This window comes from Chiroxiphia lanceolata, chromosome 4 (assembly GCF_009829145.1).
Source record: "Chiroxiphia lanceolata isolate bChiLan1 chromosome 4, bChiLan1.pri, whole genome shotgun sequence".
Classification (NCBI taxonomy): domain Eukaryota; kingdom Metazoa; phylum Chordata; class Aves; order Passeriformes; family Pipridae; genus Chiroxiphia; species Chiroxiphia lanceolata.
In genome coordinates, this window is record NC_045640.1 from 6,219,247 (window position 1) to 6,246,267 (window position 27,021).

The 27,021-nt window shown below is 45.1% G+C and overlaps 1 protein-coding gene across 2 annotated transcripts; it reads right to left on the reverse strand.

The window, feature by feature from the left end:
• Positions 1-1,228: 1,228 nt before the first annotated feature.
• On the reverse strand, positions 1,229-27,021 carry SMYD1 (SET and MYND domain containing 1). 2 transcript variants are annotated; one of them, XM_032686272.1, is made up of 10 exons: positions 26,809-27,021; positions 16,805-16,981; positions 15,903-16,116; positions 14,262-14,392; positions 12,312-12,350; positions 9,435-9,627; positions 5,893-5,985; positions 4,573-4,736; positions 2,920-3,088; positions 1,229-1,853 (listed from the first exon to the last, which is right to left on the reverse strand). In XM_032686272.1, the coding sequence occupies exons 1-10, from the start codon at positions 26,943-26,945 to the stop codon at positions 1,695-1,697; spliced, it is 1,476 nt and encodes a 491-aa protein (XP_032542163.1). In that variant the 5' UTR covers positions 26,946-27,021; the 3' UTR covers positions 1,229-1,694. The 2 variants fall into 2 exon arrangements, with proteins under 2 accessions (XP_032542163.1, XP_032542164.1); XM_032686273.1 differs by lacking the exon at positions 12,312-12,350 and having other exon boundaries at positions 26,809-27,020.

Genomic DNA, 27,021 nt, shown 5'->3' on the forward strand with positions numbered 1-27,021 from the left:
CTGGAACCGAACGCTTCTTCCAGGGTGAAATACAGGTTTTATCTCCTGGCAGGAGATGGGCTGGTTGTTCCCACTGTAGATACAGAGGGAGCCCCAAAGTCATCTCCCATGCTCTTGCTTGGTGCTGCAGGCAGATGGAGATGTGGTTTTCTGATGCACACAAGAAAGGAAACTCTTTACCTTCTTATCTGCCTTTTCCAAGCCCTATGCTTGGATCATAATTGGGAACTCCCAATTCCCACTGGGAAATGGGTATATGGCTGGTGTGATATATCTACCTGGCACGATGTACTTAGAGCCACTCAAAGCTGATCAGGATGTTAGGAAAACACTACAAGTGCTTCTCCACCTCCTTCTGCAACCTCAACACATCGCTAAAGGACCAATTTGTTCTCATATGCATCTCTCTCAGGACTCCTCCCTCCCCAGGAAAGGTTTTCATATTATAGATCTATAATAATCCTCATGCTAAGAGTTGAACAAATATGGATTGTCACACTGGGAACAGGCAGGCACCTCAAGGACAAGTGGAAGGGCTTAGCTCAACAGTGCCTAAAAAGCAGATGATGGTCTCCAGTGAACTCAGATCTCGAGAAACATCAGCAAAATCACTTAGAAATGTCAAACAGGAAAAGCCCTGGTTTTGTTTTCTTGCTCTTCTTCTGAGGAGCAGGCATGGGATTCCTGAAAAACCTTTCCATCTCCTTACTGCCATTGAAGGTCTGGAGCAAACCAGTTGTATTTTGAGACAGATGGGCAGACAACAAAGACCTTTTTTTAAGCTAGAAATCCAACCGTTGCCTTTAGACTTTTCCTTAGCTCTGCTGGATGTCCACTGGCAGCTGATCCATGAGCCATACCTTTTTTTATCAATGCAAAATTGATTAAGCACCTGTCTAATCAAAAGCCAGGTGCCTAAAGGCATCAGGTAAGCAAAGGTGGATACCCCTTCTTGGAAACTGTTTGTTCAGTTACAACAATCCACACAGCCAGAGCAACTGGTTTCTGGCAGGGACCCATCTCATGCCCATCTGCTGCCATCACTGCAGACATTTTCTGATTTTTAACTAAGGAGACTAATTTGCCCTAATTAACTTATGTTGATGTAGGAATTCCACTTAATCTCACTTGCAAAGTGCCCACAATTTGATGTTGCACCTGTGCCAGCTGTAGAATCATTTTTCAGCAGCTTTTCATCAAAAATATACCACTGAACACGAACACCATCTCTGAGTCTTACTGAATTTGCACTCAGTGTTCACAGACATACATGACACTTTTTGGAACCAGCTTCCCACTTCTACCATCCCATGGACATCACTGGAAAGAAATTATGTCATCTCAAGGAAGTAACAGAACCACTTAGGAAAAATCATTTAAAACTTAACAAAGGACTTAATAATCAGGACTTGTGTAGAGAGAAACACGTTTCCAATAAAAATGTAAATCATTTTATAACATGTTGTTCTGCTTTGATTTTTAATGCCATGGTAGAAAAGGGATGCTGTTTCTGCCAACACCTCTTCTGCTTTAAGCCCTCAGAATATTTTTCAGGATTTCCCCCCAGCAGGTCCATGCTGTCAGACTGGTGCCACTGGAAACAATCCTTATGGATATAGTATATTCCTGTAACACATTCCCAATGTTTGGAAGTGCCACGGGTGACATCATCCTACAGGCGTGAATTTGTGTCATTATTCCTTTTTGTGGAAGAGGCTTGGTGCGTTCTCATTGCTGGGTTCAGGCATGACTTGGATCTTCTGGTTTTTGAGGGCAGCTTCCCTCATCTTGTAATACATGAACTCGTTCTGCTGGAACAGGCGCAGCTCCATCTCCGTCTGGACACGCATGGCCTGAGGGACACAGAGGGTTACAGTGCCTGTGATGCAGGGAAACTCAAAGCAAGTGAATAAAACACTGCCAAAAAACAGACACTGTCCTTCAGAGACATCCTAGACCATGTAATGACCTAGGGTATATTTTTACACCTGCCTGTGAGTTTATTCAACCCTTGGCTTAGCAGCACAGAGATAAGCATGAGCCATATATCCACTATTTTCCTCCTAAAGTAAGTGCGAAGGGAAACACGGAAATGGAGGTGCTGGGAATCCCCTGCTACATGCAGGGGAAACAGTCAACAGTCAGATTGGCTTTATGTAGAAGATATTAATTTTTCTGAGGACATAAAATTACATTAATAAAGATTATAGCTCTGCCATATCGGGGACTAAGACATCGATAAAGGATTTCATTTGGTATCCTGTAATTTTTTGAGGGCAATAAAGGAGAATGCTATAAAGCCAACAGGTTACATTAAGTGAGTTAAAGGCTAAATAAATTACAGACTCCCCAGCTGCAATTGTAAATAGTTCCTCAAATCTGAGCAGATGTAATTCCCTGGGATCTGCAGCTCTTTGACTCTAAACTAGGAAATACCTATCAGTCACCTGAGGAAAAAATGCACTGCTGCTTAGAAGGAGTAGGGAGTGGTTAATAAAGAAGAATGAACACCAATAAAGAAAATCAGTTGGTAAACAGGGAACAACCACCACAGATAATTTGATTATTGTAGTTAAACTACAATGCCAAGCCTCTGAGAGCAGCAAAATCAGACTGTTGGTAGAAAGGGAGGCTCTGTCCTTGGGCACAGTAGTTTCAAAGAAGATTCAGGGGCTCCACTGCCATTTTAAATGTGTGTTCTGGTGCAGGATAAAAGTTATTTTTTAGGATGAAAATTTCCAATAGGAAGGAAGATGCATTTCCCAGCAGACTGTAACAATCCCCATGAAAGCACAGCATTAGTAAGAAGCAGTCAGCACTTGGTACATCTCTCAGCTCTTACGGATGGGTTGTTTCTACAGCTTGAAATGTAACTTTGCCCAGACAGAGAGCAAAGATGACACAGGATATGACACCTACCTCCAGATCTTTGGTAATTGGGTGGGATGGTCCGTGGGTTATCAGGAGAATGGCATAGGCTTTACAGATCAAGCCATGCCCAGCTTCAATGAGACCAGCGTGCCAGTGAGTGACTCCTGCCCTCATCACGGCCATCCCCAGCTGCGCGTTGTTGGGATGATATATTTTCCTGGAAGTACATTGAGTAATCAGGTCAGAAAAAATCTGGCTTCCCAAAAGTTTGTCAGTGATGTGGTATGTTTGCCGAAGAGCAGGTTGTTTACTCAGGTAAAGAGTCTACTGCACCCAGTGCCACCGAAATGTGCAGCCCCACTTAGAAAGAGCAGGAACAGGTTATGCAAGGACAGAGGTATACAGGGACATGAGTAGTGAAAGATGAACAACCTGTGAGCAGGGTTCATTCCACATTATTTTGGCACAAAGAAAGCCCAGATCTGACCCTACTACTCAGATGGCACCAACTTGGTGCTTAGTGAAATGAGAATGGAACAACTATCAGATTCTCAGTTGAAGTGGGAAGAGAAACAAGTGGTTCCAGAAACTTCAGAAATATTCACATCACCCCCTGCAGATGCACCCGTGCCTCTGGGGACTGTCAGCACCTGAGGTGGGAAAAATGAAACTTCTCCCCTGCATCCAACTTTAGAAGCTGAAGCGGAGTTAAAAATGCTTGGACCTACCTGAAAACCTGCCTTCAAGGGCTTATTTGGCATATTGAATTGGCAGATCTTAAATCAAGGAAGGAAACTACCATAGTCCTCACTGTGGTCTGAAAAGCTGAGGAACTCAGAGGGGAAGGAATTTCCTCTCTATGATTCAACTATCTCAGTGCCAGGGCTGGGGCAATTAAAATTGCTTGTCAGGCCTGTAAGCCAGGAAAGTGACTCTGTCACCCTACTGCAAAAGAAAAAAATACCATAGGCCTTTTGGGCTAAAACTGATCAAGAAGACAAGTGAAGAGGGTGAATAAGATGATGAACTGGGCTTTTCTCTCTTCTCTATGGTTTCCATTATTTATTTTCTTTTCTTTTTTTTTTTTCTTTTCTCTCTCTCTTTTCTTTTCTTTTCTCTCTCTTTTTTATTTTTTCTGTTAACTACTCATCAGTCCTGTCACAAAACCTCAATAACAGTAAAGCACACCATTTTTACTGTGAGATTTACCCTGGATCTATGTGAACTAAGCCTGAATTTCTTTATTCTCACTGAGCAGGACTAAACTAACTAGCCAAGATAAAATCCACGAACTATTCAAGAGTGAAGGGATATCTCGAGTGACAGCCATTTGACACGAGTTCTCCTTCCTGCAGGGTGCAGGGGAACAAACAATCACCTGCAGTGACAGCCTCTCTGTCCTGCACCCAGGCTCTGTGTCTTGCTGTCAGGGCAGCCCTGAGATGCTTCTGAGACAAAACAGGAAGGCTAATGAAAGATGTATCCAAACCAATTGCCAGGTCCAGTTTAGTAAATTAAGGTGGTTGGGAGCTCTTGTGCATTTAAGAAGGGGTCCCTCTCTACCTCGTGATATATTTACAGGTTCCCATCTGAATTCCAGTACCATTGCCCTGATGGAAACAGACTAAGAAAATTATTCCTGTAACATTGCTTAACATTACATAAGCACAAAGAGCTGCCAGAAGCAGGGCACAGACATACAGGTAGCCATCCACCATCCTCTTGGCATAGTCAGCTGCTTCCTCAAACATCTGGAGGTAGGAGAGCACCTCGGAGGCAATGCTGAGGATCCTCAGGAGGTAGATGTTCGTGTCCCCCAGCACAGGCTCCTGTTTCTTCAGGCAGTCACGGCACAGCTTCACAACCTGCACGTGAGGGAAGCAGGGGGAAGAAGGGTAAGTCTGAGCACCTTTGGTCCTGAAGCTGCCACACCAAAGCACTGTGGGCTGCATGGTCCACACCAACCCCAGATGCTGAGTCAGCCTCTGTGAAGACTGGGGAAGGTAAGACATGCTTTGATTTGCTGACAAACAGCAGCCTAGGAAAGTGACTGGTGTTCAAAGCTTTCTCTCCCAGGGTTACATTCATAAAACTGGTGAGGAAAAAGTGATATCTACTGCTCAGGAGACGAAGGATTCCAGAAGTTTGGGGTTTGTTAGATACCAAGCGACCTACAGGACTCCTACACCCCAGTGCCATCCACCCAACCTCCTGAAAGCACTTGATGCAAGGAATACTCTAAATGACCCCACGGGGCTGGAGACATGGAGCTGTACTGCAATCAGCTCTGATCCAGTGTCCAGATTTCTGCTCTGGGGGGGCTTCACCCTTTTCCCAAAGGAAGTTAAAACACAGAGGTTGCTACTCAACCTGGAGTACTCTCTGAAGAGAGCAATTAAATATTTCCTGGGTGAGCAAAAGAGGGAGAAAGAAAGAAGTGACTTGCACTCTCTCACCCTTTGCCCTTATAGTCCATATTCCAGGTGGGATATGAGTGTCCCACACCACATACCCCTCCTCAGTGCCTGACAAATGAGCAGCATGAGGAGTCAGGAGGTGAAGAGAAGATCAACACAAGCAAAGACAGCCCACAGCTTGATGTATCAAGTCTCCTGACTGTCCTGTCCCTCTCCCAAATCCCCTGTTCTCCTTTTTATGAGGCTACCTGGCAGAGCTGACTTGTTACATTTGCCCTGTAACTCATGTTTTTCACTCAGGAAGCCCTTGGTTCAACACCTGTGTCAGTCAGAGGTGCTGAAAGTCACCTGAATCTCCTTGTATCATGTTCACAACAGAAACTAGACTGGGACGGTGTGTGAGACAGAGTTGTGGGTTAGAGGGCAGAAACCATTATCAGCTTTTGCAATTTGAGCTGCCAAGAGGGCAGGAAGCACAAGAGGATATTCAGGTTATAGCAATGGGGAGATTGTTTCATCCTTAAATCATGGAGGTACAGAGGGACAAGGCCTGTTTTCCTGGGCAGCGTGTTTACAGCAAGAGAGCAAAAGTACCAGGACTCACTTCGTGGTAAAGTCCCTCCATGCGGGCCTTGTTGATCTTCTCCAGCATGTCCTTGGAGAACTGGATGACCTCCTTCACCGTGTCTGCAGAGGGCTGGGAACAATGTTAGGAAAAACCAGTGAGGAAAACGCACAGCCTGACACATGCCAAAGTACATTGGTCGAAAGGATGCTTGGTCCACAGTTTGGGAACCCAAATTAGCTCACTGGGGTGCTTCCCACATCTCCCCTTTCCTTCCTACCACTGTCTGTGTGTACCAGAGTGCCTCTCAGACCTGCCCAAGACTGAAATGGGCTGAAACGGACCCACTACCAAGCTAAGAGGCGAAGCTCCGGCTGACTTCAGCAAGAGTGATGCTCATGAGGGTAGTGACCATGTACCTCTGCCATGCATTCCTCGACTCTCCCCACCACTTCTCCCCTCTGGAAAAGGGACACAATTGACCCTGCAACTAAGAGGTCTCACAAGATGTCAAAGAGGCTGTGAAAGCCACCAGTTGGAGTGTATCAGGTGTCCTTAGTGCAGCTGCTTGAGATAAACAAGGCTCTTGAATGAGAGATGGGTGGAATAGGAAAGATCACTGAATTTTGCCCACCCTGAGAAATGCTGTCATTACATCCAAACACCTTAAAGTGCTTGAGCTCAGATTTCAGCTGCACCCAAAGAGGGAAATGTTTTCCCATGACTCAAAGAACTTTGCATTTCATTGTGCATTTGGAGACCTGGTGCACATCTAGACACATCTGGAAAAACACTAATGAGCTCATAATTAGCTGCCTCCTCTTTCTTCATTTAATGCTGAAATACAACATTATGTTATCCAGCACCACCATTCATCTTCTGCCTTTCTGAGCCTTTCAAATTTGCACTTTCCAACTGTTCTATCTATCATGACCTTTCTTTTCCGAAACGGGACATCTGAAATCAGCCCACAATCGCATGACTGCAGGAGTTGGTGAGAAGAGCCTGGTCTGGAGACACACAACAGAGCCAGCAGCCAGAAGGACCTCAGGGTGTGGATCAAAAGCAGAGAAACAACATTGCAAAGAAAGATGCAAAGGTTGGGAGTCAGCACCATATAACTGTCATGTTGTCTTTTTCCCATACCTGGCCAATCAGATTTTTGAGGAATCTGAAATTCAGCTAGTTGGGAAAAGCTCTTGAAAGTTTAGGATGGAAGGAGAACCAGTAGTTTTCAGAGCCATATATCCCTCATCTATTTATGGATACATATGTGTGTGTTATGATTTATTATCCTATATTATTAGACTGAAGCTATCACAGCTCATCAGATTTGGGCAGCTGTCTGAGCAGTACACAGGGTGTCCTGGGGCACAGAGCACATTCAAAGGCCATGCTAATGTCAGTGCAAACCACATGAGTGGTTTTGCCTGAGTAAAGACTCCCAGAATAGGTACTTTAAACAGCATTTCCACAGTGGCTTTGTTTAACAAAAATCCTCCCTTGCCTTTACTAGACTTCTAAGTCTGTTGCCATTATAAACAATGGTAACTTTGCTACTCTTTGGAAGGGGTGAAGGACTGGAGGTCAGAGCAGCTGTTGGGGATGTAAACTGTCAATCTTGCACATATTCCTAGCACTTTTTCCAGGCAGCTGTGAGTGCTGCTGCTCTCAGGCAAGTGTGTCTGAATTCAGAAAATGTGATACAGCCGTCGGCGAGCAGCCGAGCTCTGAGGGTGAGGTCAGCCTGGATACCTATTGTCTGTGGATGGAGTGTATTTTTAACAGCTGAAATCATGCACCTTGCGTACTTAACAGCCTTTTTCTACGCAGGCACTTCAGATTGTGGAGGGCATCCACCCAAAAATGCATGTTTTCCTGCTCTGTGCTGCACAGCACCTCTAATGTCACAAAAAGGGGATGGTGCATCTCTGATGGGAGGTGTCCCTTCCCATGGCAGGGGGATTGGAGTGAGATGTCAACTCAAACCCGTCTGTGATTGATGCTCTCAGTGCTCACTCAAGGTTTGATAGCAGGTGTTGAATGACAGTTGAGTTTTTTTTATGCTGTCTACTGGAGAAGGCATTAAAAAATATTTCTGCAGAAAGCCAGATAAAAATCCTTCTACATCAGAAAACTGAGCTCTGCGGTAGCTTTATATTATAAGTAGGGAAGTACAGTAGTCAGGATTAGCTTTAAGATGAAGCTCAATAATTTAAAATGGGATTATGGAGTAGGGTGTTTTGCACTAGAGGAGAACTTGACCCAGCAAGCAACGGGTCTCCTCTGGTCCCATGTTCTGGTTCCCATGGGAACTCCCTCGTATCAGTTTCCCATTTCTCTAAACCTTTCTCAAGAAGAGACTTATACTCTGCAATATCCAGCCTTTCGTGATTGCTGCCTATACAAAAGAAGAGTTACAGGGCTGAGCTTGGTTTCCTGGTAACTTCTGAGCTGGAGGCTGAGGGTTCTGTCCTCCTTCTCAGGAAAGTGCATCTTGCTGAGCCGCTCCTGGTGGCACTGTTGGTCTGAAGCCACAGCTCCTCATCCCACCTTTGCCTTTTGGTCTTGCCTTACATCAGCCCCGATCTGTACTGTCTGATTCATTATGTGACTGCTCAACAGTGCAGATCAATGACTTGATATATTAAACTGCCCTGCTTTGCCTTGCCTTCCCTTATACACTTTATAGAGCTTGCAGGAGTAGAAACCCCCTAAGCTAACGCTGCCATGGAGGACAAAATCTGTGAGCAATTATATCCTTGGGCAGAGGAACTAAAAAGAAACTCTTAGAGCCACCAGCACACTCACAAACTGGAGCTGCTGGCCAAACAACACATGCCACTGCCAACAGCAAGACACAGCCTTACACTCTCCCACTTGATGACTTGTGAGACCTCCAAGGAAAACACAGATTACTTAAAAATGAGCAGTCAAACATGTTAATTCTTCACAGTCAGTCTGCCCATAGCAACCATGCACAAATGTCAAGTGACAGTGGAAAATCCATGTGACAGGGCTTTGAAAAGAGGGACTGGAATTTCAGAGTTCCCGCATTCCTGGAGCCAGGGTGATGGTACAAACCATACAGCTTCAGCAGCACTGGTTAGTTCTGTCACCACGAATTACCTGCATCACATTTCCGTGTCTGCTGCTCAAAATTATGATTCTCTTTCAGCTTCTCAGAAAAAAGCCCCAGTCTAGATGCCAGCATTTTTCTCAGCTCTAGACCTAATTTTCCAGTATTTTTGCCTTCTGTCAGTTGATGGACTTTTAGGTTAAAGGCAAATTCTAGGGGCTTTTTTTTTTAAATTAAAAACTACACTTATACTGTATAATAAGGATTAAACTGGTCTTGCATGGTGGGCTTGAATTGTGTTGTGCCCAGTGTTGTGCCCAGTCAAGGTTCAGTTCTGTTCTCATTTTTTACCTTGGCACTAGTCGTGTTTTTGCCAAAATCTGACTGTGTTCTTATTAAGACTGTCCCTGTGCTGAGAAACCACAGTCCTAGAGACACTCAGATGCCCTGGTGGAGGAGACACAGCCACCACTGGGTTTGGACACAGCAGGACCAACCATACCTTGCTTTCCCCCCCCTTCACCGCCAGCATCAGGTCGTCCTTGAGCTGTTTCTTGCAGTGCTCGCAGGCGCAGTCGAAGTAGTACTGCTTCTTCAGCTGCTTCCGCCGCTCCTCGCTCAGGTTGAGGAAATCCACGTAGGAAACTGTCAGCTCATCCCCTGGAGAAATCTTGCTCAGAGCCCGCAGCTCAATCCTGAGTGCAAAGGAGATGAGATGTGCACTTGGAGGAGCAGTAGAAGCAAAGGTGGGGCCACAGAGCCATCAGGGACAAATCCTGTGACCTGCCCCGGCCTTGCAGAGCTGAGCCCTCGCCCTAAGGCCCTGCTTTAGGTCTTCAGGGAGCAATGCAGAGATGAACAGCAGTCTGGTTAACTGAATACAGAGCAAGAATACAGTCACACCAGTTTTTCCTGCCCCTCTGCAAGTCCCTGGCATGGGTATGGGAAGTTCTGGTCTACAAACAGATTATGGCTCAATTACTTTATCCAGATGGGGGTTGAACCCAGACATCAACTTTTATGACGTTGCAGGAGATCTCACCAGGAAAAAGAACCTCAAGATCAGAAATACCCAACAAAATGCTGAGTTTGGACTTTAAGTCTTTTTTTTAAACACTGCTTTGCATGCTACCCTGGCTAGACTCCCAGATCACAAGCTGTGCTGCCTTCGGTGTCGTTTTCACTTTGAAAAGTTAAGACAAATTCCCTCTGGGTCCTGGGTCAGGGATACCCTCACCCTGTTCATGCATCTTTACATAAAGGCTTAGAATGGTTATCTGCAAAGAGTCTATCTTTTAATAGTTCTTTTGACCTGATGCCTATTGCTATTGCAGCCACAATTCAACTGCCAGCCTGTGTTAGAGAAATCCTTGGAAAGCCCTTGATGACAGGCTTTTGGAAAGCACCTGCCTTTCTCTCATGTCATTCCCTGCAAAACCTCTTAAGATGGACATTCAAAACCACTCCCTTGCTGTTTCACTCTGCACACTGAATCTCCCAGTTACTCCGGGCCACGTTTCAGTTGCAGGGGCTGGACAGGCACAAGCGGCTAAAGAATTTGGCCAGAATGGGGAAAAAACCCCTATCAAATACCAACTGTGAGGTGGTGCTCCTGTATCCATCTCCTCTCCCAACTACTAGTGACCTCAACAGCCTGTTTGATGTACATACCTGTTATGAGATGGACCTGAGGGGGATGTGCTGCCCCCACCTGAACATGAGGTGCTTTAGGTGGAACCTAGCAAGGGCCTCACCAAAGGCACAGGTGGCAGAGGACTCACAGGTCTCACCAGGTGCATTAAAAGTAAGTCCTTTGGGGAAGACATGACTTATTCTGTGTGATTATATTTTTGCGAATGATGGTAAATCTCCTGCAGTTCCCTTTTAGTTCCCTTGTAATTCCCATTACAAGCTCTCAGCACCAAGGGCGTAGCTCTGAGCCCTTCAGCTGTGCTAAAGCTGCTGTAAAAATTACTCTCCAAGGCTGGTCTTGACCTTCTTTGGCTGTTCAATCATACCAACAGCATATTTCATACAAAATTTGTCACTAAACATGCCATTGTCACAAAGGGCAGGAATTAGTTATGTCTCAACCACAGGAAAATGCCAGCCAGAGAAAAGTGCAACCTGCTACTCCAGAAGAAAGTGCATGAAAAGGAACAATTCCCATTGGAAAGGTTTACACATATAAACACTCCTGTTCACACCTAACAGGATTCTCATTAAAGTGAGTCATGCAACCAGAGAAGCAAAATCAAGCCTCCGACTTTCATGATGCCCCTGATAGCTCAAGCACTATAGGTATATTTTAAGCAGCCATCCCTCGTGTGGAGGGGATTGATAGCCTTTGGGATAAGCCAGGAAACACATGGCATATTTTAAAAGCTGTAGTTAAAGAGACACTGTCAGCCAGGAGCACACCACTGAGCTTGTGCAAAGTTCTTTTCCCCAGTGTCTGCCATGAGCAGCAAGGACCTTGATAGCTGCATGCACAGGCACAGCGAGTGCCTGATAGATCAAAACTCAAATTGCCCCAAAATAGCAACTCTAATCAGAAGTGAAACACATGTGCCCCTTTTTATGGCCCTATCTATAATGTCCTGAGTAAGAATCAATGGTGAAGAAGAGCACTTCCAATGCATTTCACAACTTGTTTGAGGAAATTGCAGTCTGATTGAAATTAAAGTTTAAAGACAACAGTGGGGACTTAATAGGACTGAATATAATATACCAAGTGCCATGAGCTAAGCAGAGACTTTTTTTTTTGCACATATTTTTGTGGTTTATTTAGTTGGGATCAGGTAACAGTGGCATCATTGAAAGGTGAAACATTAATCAAGTATTATGATAAAAAGGATTGAAACCTACATCTCACGGAACTGCTATTGTAGGCAGAGCATTCATCGGGCACTGTTTGTTGCAGAAGAAAGGTGGACCATTTAGTATGTCAGTAACACAATCATTTCTCATCTCCTAATATGCAAGGTTTTATTTTGGGCTGTACAAGATTAGCAAGACCTTGTTCTGACTTTCACGCCCTTGCCATGGTCAGGGGAGGAGAAATGAGAAGTGCAGAGGGGAAATACTGACAGGGAGGAAGCCAAGGGAGAGGGTGGGAAGGCAGAGAGGGAATTCACCCTGGGGGAGATAGTCACAATATTACCACTATCATTTTAATTTACTACAAAATGCAGAGTTAAGTGAGGTTTGGGTTTAGTGGGCTTTACAAGGGGAAGGAAGAGAAGTTTAGAAAACAGGGGAAGTGAAATTTGCTGCAAACAGAGGAAGACCCTTGGGGTGTTTGCATCTTTTCCATTAAATATGGGGCATGAGGGGTACAGGGCAACAGAGGGGAATGATGCTTTCAAGACTGACCCACCTCATCTGTGTGTGGAACATTGATCTTACAGCCTCATGACTGAAAGACAAAACAAACATCTGCAGTTTACACACATAAAAGTACAACAAAAAAAATGGTACACGGCACAGCGCATTGGGACATTGTACTGACAGGAGACAAGGAGGTTCCCTGTGCCTCGCTCCTGATGCACTGCATGAGAACCTCCCTTTTGCTATGCAGCTGCCAGAACTGAAGTGCCCATCACTGGGCCATGGAGGATTTCGTGGAGAACTGCCCTGGCACTGTGATTTTAGCACTGTGATGTGCAAAACCTTCTTCTGACATTTGGCAGGTGCAAGGGGATTAGTTCTCCTGTACAGAAATGTCTCTACTGACATCAGCAGTTGTAGTCCCTAAAACACAGTTTGAAATGGAAACCAGACTGAGATATCAGCCCCAAGGACTGTGCTCTGTATGATGAGTTTGTGGGTCCTCAAGTCTAGTATTGTGCCTTGAGTGCTGATAGAGAGCTCAGTTCTCACGACAGGGACTTATCATCAGGTTTACACATAAAGACAAGAAACCTTCATAATTTATCTGGGAAATAACCAGATGGTCAAGTTTCAAGTCAGTAGAAAGATACATGTGGGAGCTTTGAGAAGCTGTCAGGCAAATAAAATGCCAGTCCTCTACTTACTGCCCAGGGGGTCAGACTTCAGGGCTGCTGTCACTGCTGGTTACCTCCTCCACTGCTGGAAGCTGGTTGGAGAGACTCTCCATCACCCCACTATGGATCTAATCCAGGACAACTGGATATCATACCATAGACTCCAACCTGACTTTGGATCAGACCCTATTTCCCACCAAGGTAATCATCCTAATGCAGTTTTATTTTCTCTTTGCATGTTTACAAGGTGCTTGATAAATGCTGGTGTAGTTTTATCAGGGAAAACCAGCAGCGATAACTGGAGTGCAAAAGCAATGTGTTAGTTGAAGAAAGGGAGGCTAGGGAGAGGGTTAACTTATAGCACTAAAGTTTGGTGAAGACAGGAAGCTGTAAAATCACAGTGGAAAAGTTTGGAGGAAATACTGTGGCTGTGCAGTTTTTGAGAAGAAATTTCCCACAGTTAATGTCTTGAACATGCTGCAACTTGCTGGATCAGCAGCAGTTTATACCTGTCACAGTTCTAAGGCTGGGAAGGGCAGAGCATTCTTCCTGTGGGCTGTCCCAAGCCTTGAGAGCAGCAGCTTCCTGTCCCAGCTCTGATGAAATGTCCCTGCATTTCCCACTGAATCTCTTCCTGTTTCAGTTTTCTCTCAAAAGTTGTCTTACAGGACTTGGGTGGGAATGGGTAATGCTCAGTGGTTTTAGAGCATCCTGCACTTGGACATGACACTGCTCGCAGATAACAGTCACAATTGTCATTAAAGTCCCATTGCTAAAGTGTTAATCAATGGCTAACAGAGATGGAACACTCTCACCAGATGAGGGTTGTGTTAGGAATGGTTATAAATACCTCAGTAGACAGTGATACACAGCTGATTACAAGCTTCAGTTATGAGAAACTTGGACTGTGGACTCAGTATAATCCTTAATAAATTACTAACTGGAATTACTCCGTAACTATGAAGTCTCAATATAAGGAGGAGATAAACAGCAACTTACTACTTTATCTACCTATTTTGAGTCTAGTTACAAAACTCAAAAAAAAAGGAAAAAATTATTTTCTGGTTGCTGGATTTGGGGTCAAATCTTGTGTTTTAGCGCATCAGATGACAAGTTTTAAAATAACAATGACAGAGAAAACAGTTCCTCTTGAGAAAGAAAATACTGGGTTTTTTTCTTTTTTTTTTTTTTTCTGAGCTAGAGAAGGAAATAAGAATTAATAGATTTTCTGAGACAGGGATCTGACACCAGGGTTGGCAGAGTCTGCTGAGTTGCCCCTTAAGATGCATCCCTGTTGTGCCCAAGGAAAGAAATCCACTCACTTGCCATTGTTGAAGACGACCGTACAGTTGGGCCAGCAGTCATGGTTGGCCTGGCAGAGGTTGGGGAAGATTCCCACACCAACAGCCTGCAGTCCTCTTTGGTCACTGAGGGTAAAGCCATTGCAGCTGATCTAGTTCCAAAACACAGGTAGGAAGAAGCATTAAAGAAGAAAAAGTTGAAAAACTTCCAACTGGGACAAAACATCAAGAGAAGCAGTGTAGGACTCATGCACAGGGACCAACCCAGAGCAGAGCTGAGCAAATGTTGCAGAATATTTGCTGTTAATATTTGGCTGGGCCACCTAAGATAAACTTGGTTTGACCGTGTACTCGTTTCCTTATATATTTGCTTCCTAGAAATAATTCAGAAAAAGGTCAAAGGAAAATTAATTTGAAGCAATACAAGCAGAAAGCAAAGTTCACACTTATTAAAACAGGTATCAGTTAGAAATTAACCTTGAGAGCTGCGTTCAGCCAGGTCATGTTTGCTGGGTTACCCTCAAAGCTTATAAAAATGAGTTAATTACTACTGTTTATTATGAATTTTCAGAATGGCTTTTCCATGACAAATCTACCAAGAATGAATCATTTTATTGCCTATATGATACATTATTATCACATATGAATGGAACAGTTTATAGTCACAAACATAAAAAAAGGAAATATTCGCAAAGAGAATATGTGGTAGGACTGACCAAAGGAATTCAGCTGCTAATTGTTTTACCTTGTTAATAGTTTTATTTCCTCTCTGAACTGATTCTGTACATTTTCTGTACTTCCTTACTTCTCCACTGACAAGCTATGCCAGTCATTAGCACATATGTCTCCCTGAGTCGAATGGACTGGATTTTGTTTGTGGGGTGCTACCAAAGGATGCTGTGTCCTCTCCCTGTGACAGGACTGGCAAACCCAGCTTCTCTGCCACAACAGTCACTGGCAGAGGTGCAAGCAGAGTGTGTCTCCTCCCAGATCACCCTGGCCTCTTTGGTTCTGTTGGGAGCCAAGGGGTTGGTGTATCACTAACCACCAACTGGTACCAGAGCTGGGGGCAGAGCAGCTCAGCCTGAACTGGCTTCTAGGAATTTGCCTCTCTGCTACACTGAGAACAAAAATTTGTAGTTAACAAGGTGGCAATGGATATTATCAAATATAGTTAGTATCTTTTACCAGTTTTATTATATATATTGAATATTTATCATATAAATAATATCTATATAAAAATATTTATTAGATATTATAAATAAATAATCCAATGCATACAATATCAATAGACAGTAATGTATCTACTAAATAGATCTGTTATATTCAAATATATTCTAGGTATATTTACTAAGAATACATTTAGATTTTCTCAGCTCTCCTGGGTGCAGAGAGATGCCCAGTGGGACTTGTGATGACAATGCAGCACCTACCACTGATCAAACCACTTGTCTGCACGTTTAGACAGACAAAATGCTTCAGACCTTGCCCTTGCCGTGCCTCAGTTTCCCAGTGTCAGTGCAGAAGAGATGGGGCTGGGGAACAGGCAGTCCACAGAGGGATGAAGTCAGCCATCCTCAACTCAGGCCAGCTGGAGACTTTCTCTGGAAAGCTGGCATTAAAGACAGTGCCCCCTTTGCTCTCCCAACCCCTCCAACATACCACTCCAAATATGTGGGAGATGAACTGCATGCCGAACTGCTGGCAGTGGGGTGGCCAGAACTCGAGGAAGCTCTCCACGTCAGTGCGGAGATCCTTCTTCTCCTCCTCCCCAAAGCTGTCCACGTGGTTCTGCAGCTCATCAATGGAGACCAGGCAGCCCTCAGACAGCCCACTGCCTTCCCTCTCGATCTTCCACAGGATCCGGGCAGCCAGCCTGGCCAGGACACAGGCAAAGGAGTCAGCAGCACCACCACCACCCCCCACCACAAGGAGAGGGAATGAAGGGCCATCAAAATTCATTTTATAGGTGGGAAATTGTGTGCAGACAGATAGACTGAGTTTGGCTCAGTTTCAGATGGCTGATGGCTGATGGCTGGTCACCATCCCTGGGCTTTTGAAGGAAAGTGAGAAGCAAGGTTTTGCCCCTGCATTTGTGTTCTCATCTGGAGAAGTGCTAAGGACGCCCAGGTCCCCAGCCCTCCACAAGTGCTCCCATTTCCTTGGGGACTCCTCTCATTTTCTTATGACAGAGCAGGGATGTGATGCCATATTAATGTATCCTATAGACAAATTTGGGAAGAGCCCATCTCCTATTTCACTTTTCCACCTACTCCCCACTTTCCCACACCTCCTAAACCATCCAGGGTGGGTCTTCCTCACCACACTCAGCTGCAGTAGAATTTTTGGGGCCCAGCACCAAAAAAATAAAAGCAGGGGCACAACCCTTGTACCCCAGATGCTCTTCCAAGTCCCCATTTTCTCAGCACAAGGATAGTCTTGGCACTTCCTAAATTTTCTCCCACCTCCACTCTGTCCAAATCAGGCCACCCAGTTCTTCCTTGCCATGGGATGCACCGTCCTCTCCCAGGCTGGCAGCTCAGCCCCCGGGGGTCAGCTCTCACCTGATGTTTTCAGAGGGTGCCTTGCCATGTCTCTTGATGGCAGAGCACTCGTTTTTGTGGTTGAGCCAAGCCGCCCTCTGGCAGGTCCGGTCGCAATAATAGGCAAACTTGCACTGGCCACAGCGGTGCAGCCTCTCCTGTCTCTTGAAGCAGGTGTGACAGATGACATGTGTCAGGCTGGAAGGACAGAAGGACACATTGGCTTGTACCTCAGAGAGGGCCATCTCAGCCCAGTTCTGCCAGCTTTGTATCCCTGGGCTCCCCACAGCCACTAAGGATGGACCCCTCAAGATTTTTTGGGAAGGTGAAGAAACATCGCACCCAGCTTAACACTTGTGTGCTTGCCTGGTGCAGTTCCTTTTCTGTTTGGCTACTTCAAAGAGAAAAAGAGTTTGTTTAAAGGAGGACAGCAATAAAGCATTCCCCAGCTCTCAGCTCTCTTGTATTAAGCTCATCTGCTCCTCCTCAGCACTGCTGCCATCGAGAGGATTTTCAATTTGGTTTTGGTTTCTGTCTGGCCTGTGATGAAGCACCAGTCACCCATTGCTGAGCAGAAAGCAAATGCCTGATGTGTCTGTGGCTCAGGTGAGCACAAAGAAGAATGTGAAGGCAAAGAACAAGCCCAAGAGCTTCGCCTGCCTGCAAAGCCTCTGAATATGGCTGAAGTGAGCCCTCCTCTGAACACTAAGGTTTTCCTGGGCCCCACGTGGACCAGGTCACAAAATGGTGCAGTGACCACCACTCTACTCAAGAGATTTAGGAAAACGTTGGGTGAGAGGGACCAAGCAGGAACATGGCTCTGAGCTGTCCTAACTACTATCCTAAGCTGTCCTTAGGTACACACACCATAAGGATAAAAACATACATCAGCAATGCTCTGCTAGGGAGCAGACCAGAGGAGCACCACAACGAAGAAGACCAATAGAGCGAAGTGTTTACATGGGGAAACCCTGTTTTTGTGCTGCTTGAAACCGAGACATGTTTCCAAGGATTAAAAGGTAGCTTTGTTTGTTACTCCTTTTTGCCACCAGGCCATAGGTGTAGCTGTTCTGGAGGCACTGCACTTGGTGATTGTGGCTTTGTGTTGGAAATGACATGAGAGCGCCAACAAAACAACCTCCTTGAAGGTAGATCTTCTCACCAGAGTGTTTCATGTCTTCTCCTCCTTCCTTTGGTTGTGTCATGTATGTTCTGGCTGTCCACCCCAGGCTGTGTGGGTTTGGGGCTCTCCTGGTCCCAGTAACTCCAGAGAGATGCTCAGCATGGATTAGTGAAGGTCTGAGGGACCTAGGACAGGCTTCCAGCAGATCCCCAGGCATGACTGCCGAAGGAAGAGAGGATTTCCAGCTGCTCAGGGATGGACAAAAAACACCAAGAAGCTGAAGACAGAGGAAAGGTGAGCTCATAGGAGCACTGGGTGGAGTAGGACATGGTTGGCTATAATGCCTAGTTTAGGGACCATAGTTGGCTGTAATGCCAAGTTTAGGGACCAGTATGACTGGCTGCATTTATGATCACGGTGAGATTTTACTAATAAATCCAGGATGTTTTCATCTTCATGAGGCTGGTATGTTGCTGAGCTGAGATCATCAATGATTGAGTGCTGGTCAGTGGCACAAAATATGCCACTGATGTGGGTGATGTTAAACATTAAACATACTGAGCACAGTGCCCAATGTGAGGATGTGCTCTCCCCTCGGGGCGTGAAGTTCTCCCTGTTTAGTCTGACATCAGCTTTAGCACTGGGCTCTTCAGGCCACTTAAAGCCCTCCTGCAGAGGGGCTAGTGATGCAAATTTCTCCTGCAAATCCAAAGAGCCTGACATGTCTTTCTCTGATGCCAGCAGCAGTAAGTGCTGCTCACCAGCTATTCCTGCCCCTGGCTCTGCTGAGAGGTTGCTGTGAGTCAGATGGTGATGAAATACCCTCCAAAAGGGACAAATTTCTTCTTTGGGGGGTTCAAAACTGGATTTCCAAGAAGCATCCTACAATTGTATGCACATATCTAAAAACAAGGCTGCAAGAGAAACACATCAGAGGATACAGGTGAAGAAGTCTAACCTCCCATCCTCCCTCAGAGAGTGTCCAGGGTCCCAGACCAAGGGGAAACCTCCACCATGTGCCCCTTCCAAGTGTCCAACTGCTTGCTCGTAGGACTTAATTCACTGAGAAGGGGGAGGACACACTTTGGTCTCCTGCCCAAACAACTTTGGAACTTTCCCCTTGCTGCTAGAGAAGGCTTTTCACTGCCTGATTTGGTGTCTCCAGCTGTCTGCTTCTCCAGGCAACCACCCACTTTATCTGGGCCTCCAGCCAGGCTCCACAGTACAGGAGAGCTTAAATTCCCATCACTCAGACACTGCTGGTGCCAGAAAAGAGGTTTTCCTCATTGCAGAAAGCTCACAGACCACAGAGGCTTCATGATCAAGGGGAGGTTATCATTGTCCACAGCCCAGAGTGGGGAAACTGAGGCACAAGGAAATAAAAAAAATTCTTGATGATCCCATGAGGAGGACGTGGCACAGGCAGGAATCAGACTCACAGCTCCAGAGAGTTCAGCCCAAAGGCCATCCTGCTTCTCCACTATACATACATACATATATATATATATATATATATATGCATATTTATATCCATCACAGTACATTTAACAATTCTCTTTCCTCTGGCAGTGTTGTGTGAGGGTCTGAAAAAATCAACTCAGTGCCTTGGCTTTTGAAGGATGAAGAGGGCCATTGATTTAAAAGCAGGATGACCCACAGCAGACAAAACCACGTGCAAAAATGAGGTTTGGAAAAGGAGGTTTAGAAAAATGAGCAGTGCCAAAGGGAGCCCAATGCAAGGCAAGCACCCGGAATGGGGCAGGGGGAAGCATGTGTCAGGGAAGGGGGATAGAACCAGCTCCGCTGTGTCAAGTGGAAGAGCTGGGAGCTGATGAGAAATGTGAGGCTGTGCTCTGTCAGCTGTCAAGTCAGTGGGGCAGAGAGGTGCAAGAGAGATTACACTCCTTGTAAGGCAAAGGAGAGCCAGAGAGCTGATAAAACCTGCATGGTTACATTGTTCCGGGAGATACCTCGGGGAATGGGGCTCCCTTCTGCTGCCTGGGTGTTCTGAGGGCAGCCAGAAAGCATAAAAAAGAAGTTTCTTTGTAGAGAGGAATGACAGGTTGGAAGGGAACACAGTGCAGCAAACCCCAAGTTCTCAAACAGGTGCTTCTCTCCCCCCAGCTTGCTCCCTCAGAAGAGAAAAATACTGAAATGTTGGCTTTGCATTTTGCTGTTTATCACATAGAGTGTCCAGACTTTCCAAAGCAAATCCAGCCTGCAGAACTTACCACCAGCTCTAGAAACTCCCCATTTCTGAGGAGATGCAGCAACGCACAAAAAAAGTTATACAAGATTTTCCGAGAAAGCAAAGGAACAGTCCAGCCACAATTACTCACAGGTAATCTGACTGGCAGGCTTAAGAAATACTGCATCTTTCACAAAACCCTTGCAGGATTCTCCATGCCCAGAAATGTTTTAAAAGAAGACTGGGTTTATTGATAATGTGTGCTACCATGTCTCCAGTGGCCTGGGCTCAACTCTTGGCACAGTAAAAAATTGGGAGACACAAGTATTTGAGATCTACTACCTAAATCTTCAACTAACACTGGTCAAGTACTGCCTGTAAGCACCTAAATCCCCCAGGTACCCCTTGGCAGTTGTGCAAACTCCTGCTGTCCCAGAGGAGCTCAGAGCTGGGTGCCCCAAAAGGGGTTGCCAAAGTGGGGCTCTCCTTTGGCCCCAGAGTTGGACCTTATGCCCGGCTCTGATACCATATGGAGACAAACAACACCAAGAACAGCAAAGGCTTGTAGTGATCCACAAGCTACTCTCTCACTCCTTTTGCAATAATTAAGGTCCCCCAAGGACAGGTGGAGCAGCCCAAGATTCCAGCCTGTGGAAATCATTGGTCTAAAAAACCTTCTCTATTTGGTCTAGAAAGTGTTTAACTTTCTAGAAATGGCTCCAGGTAGCCCAGACCTCCCCTCTCGGTACAGAGCAGCCCAATCCCATGTGGTCAGGATGCTGCACGGCCAGGCAGCACCAAAAGTTTCTGGAGAGTACCCTGGGTAGGTGAATTCTAGTATGGTACCTACCCAGGAGCCCTGAGGGTTTCAGCCCTCAGAGTCTTGGTGCTCAGCTTTCCTTGCTTTAACACATGGACAACACAACTGCTTTCTGCTGTGTCTACGTACACCATGGCCTCTGAGGTGATCTCTGGCCACTCATTCACTGCCATCTTCCACACTGTGAGCCTTTTTCCCACCTTGCCCAAAAGCAGGATCTTCATTAGAACAGTGATACCTCCAGCCTGTCAAACCTTGCCACGTCAGTGATTTACTGCTGACTTGGAGGGCAGATGCCACTGACTGACTCATTAAATGACTTTCTCAGGTTTCCTTGGCCTCTCATCCAAGAGTCAACGAAGCTGAACTCTGAAGAACTCATGTGCTCTGATGTTACGTAGATGAGACGCACAACTACAAACTACTAATCCTGGATGTAGCTGCCGTGACAAAAGCAATGATTCAAAGTGACAGCCAGAGGTGACAGAGCACTGACAACTAAACCATGGCTCCTGCAAGCACAGCTCTCAGTGAAAGCAGAAGAAACAAATAACTCTTGTGACTGCTTGGATTGGATTCAGATGGATTAAGAACTATTGGACCTGCCAGGACAGAGGGTTAAGCACTGTCGCACAAAATGTATTAACCTCATCTCTGAGACATTCACAACCCAAACATCTGCCATCCAGCACACACAGCACCCCATTCACTGGCCTGGAAAAGCCAGGTGAGATGGCTTTAGTGCAAAGAACAGAGGAGGATTTCATTGAGTAGCTGATGGACATAGTGAGGAGCTCACAAACTGTTTAACACAGGTTCGTTCTACTCTGTACATCATAGGTGATACACATGGATGAACTTATACCCAAATTCTATTTATTACTGGCTGGCTGTCCTCAAGCTGCTACAGATGACAGCAGAAGAACAGCTTAAGATGTACACAAAGTCTCCTTGGCTTTCAAAGCAGAGTGTGTAACACTTCAATAAAGACAAAAGTCTAAGGAAATGCACCTTCTGTTCCAGCAGTGAAAGGACAAGGGAGGTGCTCAACAGCTGGCCTCTACTGAGACTACCTAATGATGAATTATTAGCACAAGAATGGGTTTGTTCCTTTAAAAAGGGGTTGGAGCTTAGTTGTTTTCATCTTTAAAATGTCAGGGATGACATATCCCAGTTTGTCTTATTTGAGTGGAGGATTTGTTTTAGACTAATGTTTGACTATTTTATTTTTAGTCTTTCTTTATGAAATTTCCCAGCCTCTTTTTAGAGGTGTGGGTGTGGTTTTCTTTTAAAAAGCTAGGTTTTCTTCCAGGTTTTATCTAAGCTTTTGAACAAATGAGACAATAATAAAAAATCAAACCCCAGAACGTTCTAAGCAGCATGAATGTGATCACATTAGCTCACAGTATTTACTGGCATCAACTCAAGGAATTAGTTTCTATAATCTTTTCAGAATCATGCTGTTATGGAAAATTTGGGGTTTCTTATACTCCTAGCTACAATAACAGCTACAATTCCACATTTCCTTGGAAAACGTTTCAGGTCTGTTTCATACATCAAAAAGAATGATCTCATTTTTTTTAGCCATTTGTAGATCACTCATCAAGCAGATCCTCGGGTGATCCTGGCTTTCTACCACATGACCCTGTTTCCCTTGACTACTGTATCTCAAACCCCACTGGTTAAAGAGCAAACCTTCTCTTGACGAAGGCTGACAGAGACATACGAGGCATCCCCATGCTCGTAGGAAATGTAAACTCTTACAGGCTTGAGAGCCAACTGATGTGCCAGAGGAGAAGGTCACATACAGTACATTGAGCCCAGGCCCTGGGAATGCCATCGTCCTGAAGGTGGCAGTGAGGGAAGGAGACCTGGGATCTTCAAAAAGAAAGTGAATAGGGAGGAAGGATTGAACCCCAGCACGTAAGCAGAGCACTAGAGAAAGCTTCAGTGGGAATGAGAAATGCAGGGGGGCTTTGCAAATTGAAAAATTATCCCAACAAAAGCAATTAATCCCTTGAGAAGAAAAATTTCCAGCCTTCTGCATCTACTATAGGGCAAAGCAGGCCTGACAATGGTATTTTCTGAGACATATTTAGCTGATAACAGCAGGGCTGAATCAAACACAGATCGAACTGTGTCTGCACTTTATCCAAAGAGCAAAATACTGGAGATCACACTGAGTTCTCACCCTCTTTTAATCCATGTTCACTGTCTCTCTAGGCAGCCTGTTCTCATTCAGGTAGAAGTAGCAGGCTTAATACAAGAGTCAACACCAGGTAAACACTGTGTTAAGCAAAAAGGTTATAGAATCATAGAATCAGAATGGTTTGGGTTGGAAGGGACCGTTAAAGGTCATCTGATCCAACCCCCCTGCCATGAGCAGGGTTAGCCTGCTGAGTCATACCCCGGCCTTAAAATCTAAGAAACTGTGAGCTGGTAAATGTTTATAGGAACCTTCTTTAGCTTTGAGTTTTATGTATTTCTGGATTAAAAGTCTCTGGCACTGTGTAAGAAACTGCTGCTCAGATGACTGGGCTGAAGAGTGCTAGCCCTCACCAGTTTGTAGGGGACTGCAGGGCCTTCCAAGGTGGGATGCAGGCTGTAGATTTAGACACCTAGATGTGCTCATCTCTACCCCCTCTGTCTAAGGAGAGATTCCATCACAACACTCACTAGGGTCTGGAAAGGCATTCAGCTCGGGGGTGTCTGTTTTCAGTGCACATTATGGTGTTCCATTGATTACATGGGCACTTAGGGCTGGATTCACTTGTCTGAATACAGGAGTCCAGTGCTATTTTAGGCTCTGCAGGGACACCCAGCCAGCCTGAGAAGAGGCCTGATTCTCATAAATCCTGGTTTTTATCTGTCACCCTTAAGAGGATGTCTCAGACACTCTGGGGCATCTCAAATTCTTTAAAAAGACCTTGGCTTTGGGTGTCTCCATTTGCAAGCTGAGTCTCAAAGCATATTGCTGGACAAGTGAAGTAGAGACCAGCTCTGCTCTCTAGTGCTTTTGTGGTTGTCTTTATGCACAAAGAAGCTGAGATCTGTGGAAAATCTGGTCCCATATTTGTTAAGACCTGACCCAAAAAATTAAACCCACCAATCACTCTCATTTCAGTCCCCTTTCCATAGGACATATACAGAGTGCTTTCAGCAAGAGATTAAGGTGCTGAGTTGAATTAGGATGAGGGACTGTGGACTTTGGGGTTCCCTGTGCAGGCTAAGACCCTTTTTAATAGCATAGACTCAACACCAATTTTAGGACTTATACAGGTGTGTTTGTGGGCAAGGTAAACCATATGCCTCTTCACTGGACTTCTGCATCATCCATGCAGAGGCAACAGCAGTTCTTTCAGGGCAAAATCAGCCACCACGGCCTAGTGTGAATTTACTCTTGCACGTCCTACAAGGATTCAGACTGCCCTTCTCTGACAGCAATCAATTCAATGGGTTTTGATGCAACTGAATACTCTGGGATAGCAGTAGAAGATGCCTTCAAAACCAAAGCCTGAGGTGTGTAAGAAAAGCATCAGGGTAATTTCCACAACAAAAATGTGTTTTTCCATTATATCTCAGGCCCAGCTTATCCCCTGTCAAGTACTGTATGTATGTATGGCCAGTCTTCGCGAACGAAGATTTGGGAAGGGTCTTTACCCTTCGAGCCTGCGCAGTGGATTTTTTAGGTGAGACACAGTGTGCGCTGAGCTGAGCCCACCCTTTAATCCTGAGGTTCATCTGCCAGGGCCAACAGGCATTTAGTTGGCACTGCCTGTTTCAAATTTGGGGATTGCATTTCCCCACTGACCTATATGAAGTGCTTTGGGATGAAATGTGTCACAGGAGGGTAAGACTCCATTATTATTTCATGTCAGGAAGAAGAAGAAGATCAGAATGCCTTGAAGCCATCTCCATCCTCTCCCCTCAGAAAGAAGTGAGGCACTTGCCTCCTTGCTGCTCAACTTCTGGACCTGCCCTCTGGAAACTAAACAAACCAGTGTGGGGAGGGACTGAAGCACATCTCTCCCCATCCAAGGTTTTCTGTTGGAAACCTAAGCCTGAGACACAGTCTGCAGTCTAAGAGCTGATGTAGTGATAGTTTCTCCCCTTATCTCACATTACACAAGTGACATTTGAAAATGCAGCAAAGCTGTAGCTCTTCAACATGGGCAGCTCTGCTCTATGCATGATGCTTGCAACATTTCACACATAAGAAAAAACCTCTCTACCAGCCATCAAAAGCCAAAATGTTTTCAATGTTTTTTAATTCTTTTTTTTTTAATTATAGTTAATAAGGCATATGGGAAAAATAACTGTCCATAGGCACTTCTGAAGCAAAAATAATATCACCAGAAGATTCCAGCTAGTGACACAAATGAAACTGAAGTAGAAGAGCTAAAAGGACACATCAAGGAGAGATGATTTTGTCCCCAACTACTGTAATTGAGGTCAGGGTTAAGACTTCAAGAACCCAGCATTTTGAAATGAACAATGACATTTTTAATGTGATCTCTTACAATGACAGATTAAAATAAAAACTACAGGTGTCATTGCTGCTATTGCAAAGATTCATAATCATGTTCACCCACTGACAGTTAAAGGGTAAGGAAACAGTGAAAGACACACCAAAAAAAATTATTTCTTGCCCCGTCCATTTAATCCCCAGTCCTCTGCTACTGCAAGATCACACAGTAGCACTGATCAGCTTCAAGTACAAAATGACTGGGATTAAAACAGCAGCATGACCTCTGCTTGTGCCCCAGACTTCATTAGGAGAGCCCATTCAATCAGGGAAAGCTCAGCTAGGCAGGGCTGCTCACAAACTTGTTTAATGTGCAGAGTATTTACTAAAGTCATTGGTTTGGGGCAAAAAAATCAGTTTTGGGACTGACCATGATGCCCTTGAAGAACACTCACAACTTTCCTAAGCCCAGAACGAAACCTTCAACTGACATCTAACTCTTCAGTTTAAAAATTAGGGCCACATTCTGTTCTCAGTTATTCTCTTTATTATAAGCCTGAACATTCATGTTCCATTCATGTCTGAGGCTTTGTTCTAGATTTAGCCCCATGGACATTAACACAGAAATTGGTTCTTTGCGTCTTTTAGCTTCCACATTATTGAAGTGAATCTTCCTCTGATTCAAAGGGCAGAAGTGGGGACCTACCAGCCACACCGGCAGGGCAAGTTAAGCAAATGTTGCTTATGCTTAAAACAAGCAGTAGAAAAGAAAAATGTCCTTGCACCAGAACTTAATTTCTGGCTACATCAGTGTGGACGTAAATTTAAATCCAGTCTCGTGCAAGAGCAAAAGCAGACACTTGTCTCCAGTTGACTCAGCTATGTGTAAATATAAAATCACTTTAACACAAACAATGTCAGCCTCTGATCCCCACCAGCTCCTAGTCCGAGGGCAGCGGGTGATGAAGCTGCGAGTACAGCTGGAGGTAGTACATGTGAGCAGAGCACAGTGGAACTCACTTTTATCGTGCATTACACACCAGAGGCTTCAGCAAAGCCAGTCCAAGATCGCTGTACCTGAATCACACCAACTCCTGGTTGTTCACTGGGGCATAACACCGGGCTGGTTTTGTGAGGCACAGAATATACGCAACTTTCACTGCATTTGTAAAAGCTGATGACACCAAACACCTTGCAAGATCACATCCTGGAAATACACTGCATCATATTAAAAGTAAAAAAGATGATCTAAGCCCTGGGAAGCACATGCACTGTAAGCTGTGAATGTATCTACAGAAGTGCTTCTGAATTCTTTTTGCTCTGTTTTCTGACGTTGTCCACTTTCAAACTTCTATGCAACCAGGCAGATGAAATTTTGCATCGAGATTACTTTTGGTCTGTGTGTTACAAGTGCTTTCCTCTTTCTTACCTGTCAAAAACCACGGCTGCATAGGCTGGCTCCGCAAAGATGACATCCCCAGGCAAGAATTCCTTCTGGGCTTTCAAGCCCCTGCCTTTGCCTTCAGTTGTGAACACTTCAACTGACTCCATTCCTCCTTTGGTCATCCCAGGGACCCCGAGGCTTGGGAGGTGGGTATCTCAGAGCAAGCCAAATCTCCTGCCACTTCTATCAACTTGGACT

Bases quoted from the DNA above. Each gene is read 5' to 3' on its own strand.
- SMYD1 (XM_032686272.1), bottom strand. From the start codon at position 26,945: ATGACCAAAGGAGGAATGGAGTCAGTTGAAGTGTTCACAACTGAAGGC. The intron at 9,628-12,311 runs GTGGGTCAGTCT...CTTTGCACTCAG, and splicing joins ATGTTCCACACACAGATGAG to GATTGAGCTGCGGGCTCTGA. The intron at 1,854-2,919 runs GTAGGTGTCATA...TGTGTCCCTCAG, and splicing joins CAATTACCAAAGATCTGGAG to GCCATGCGTGTCCAGACGGA.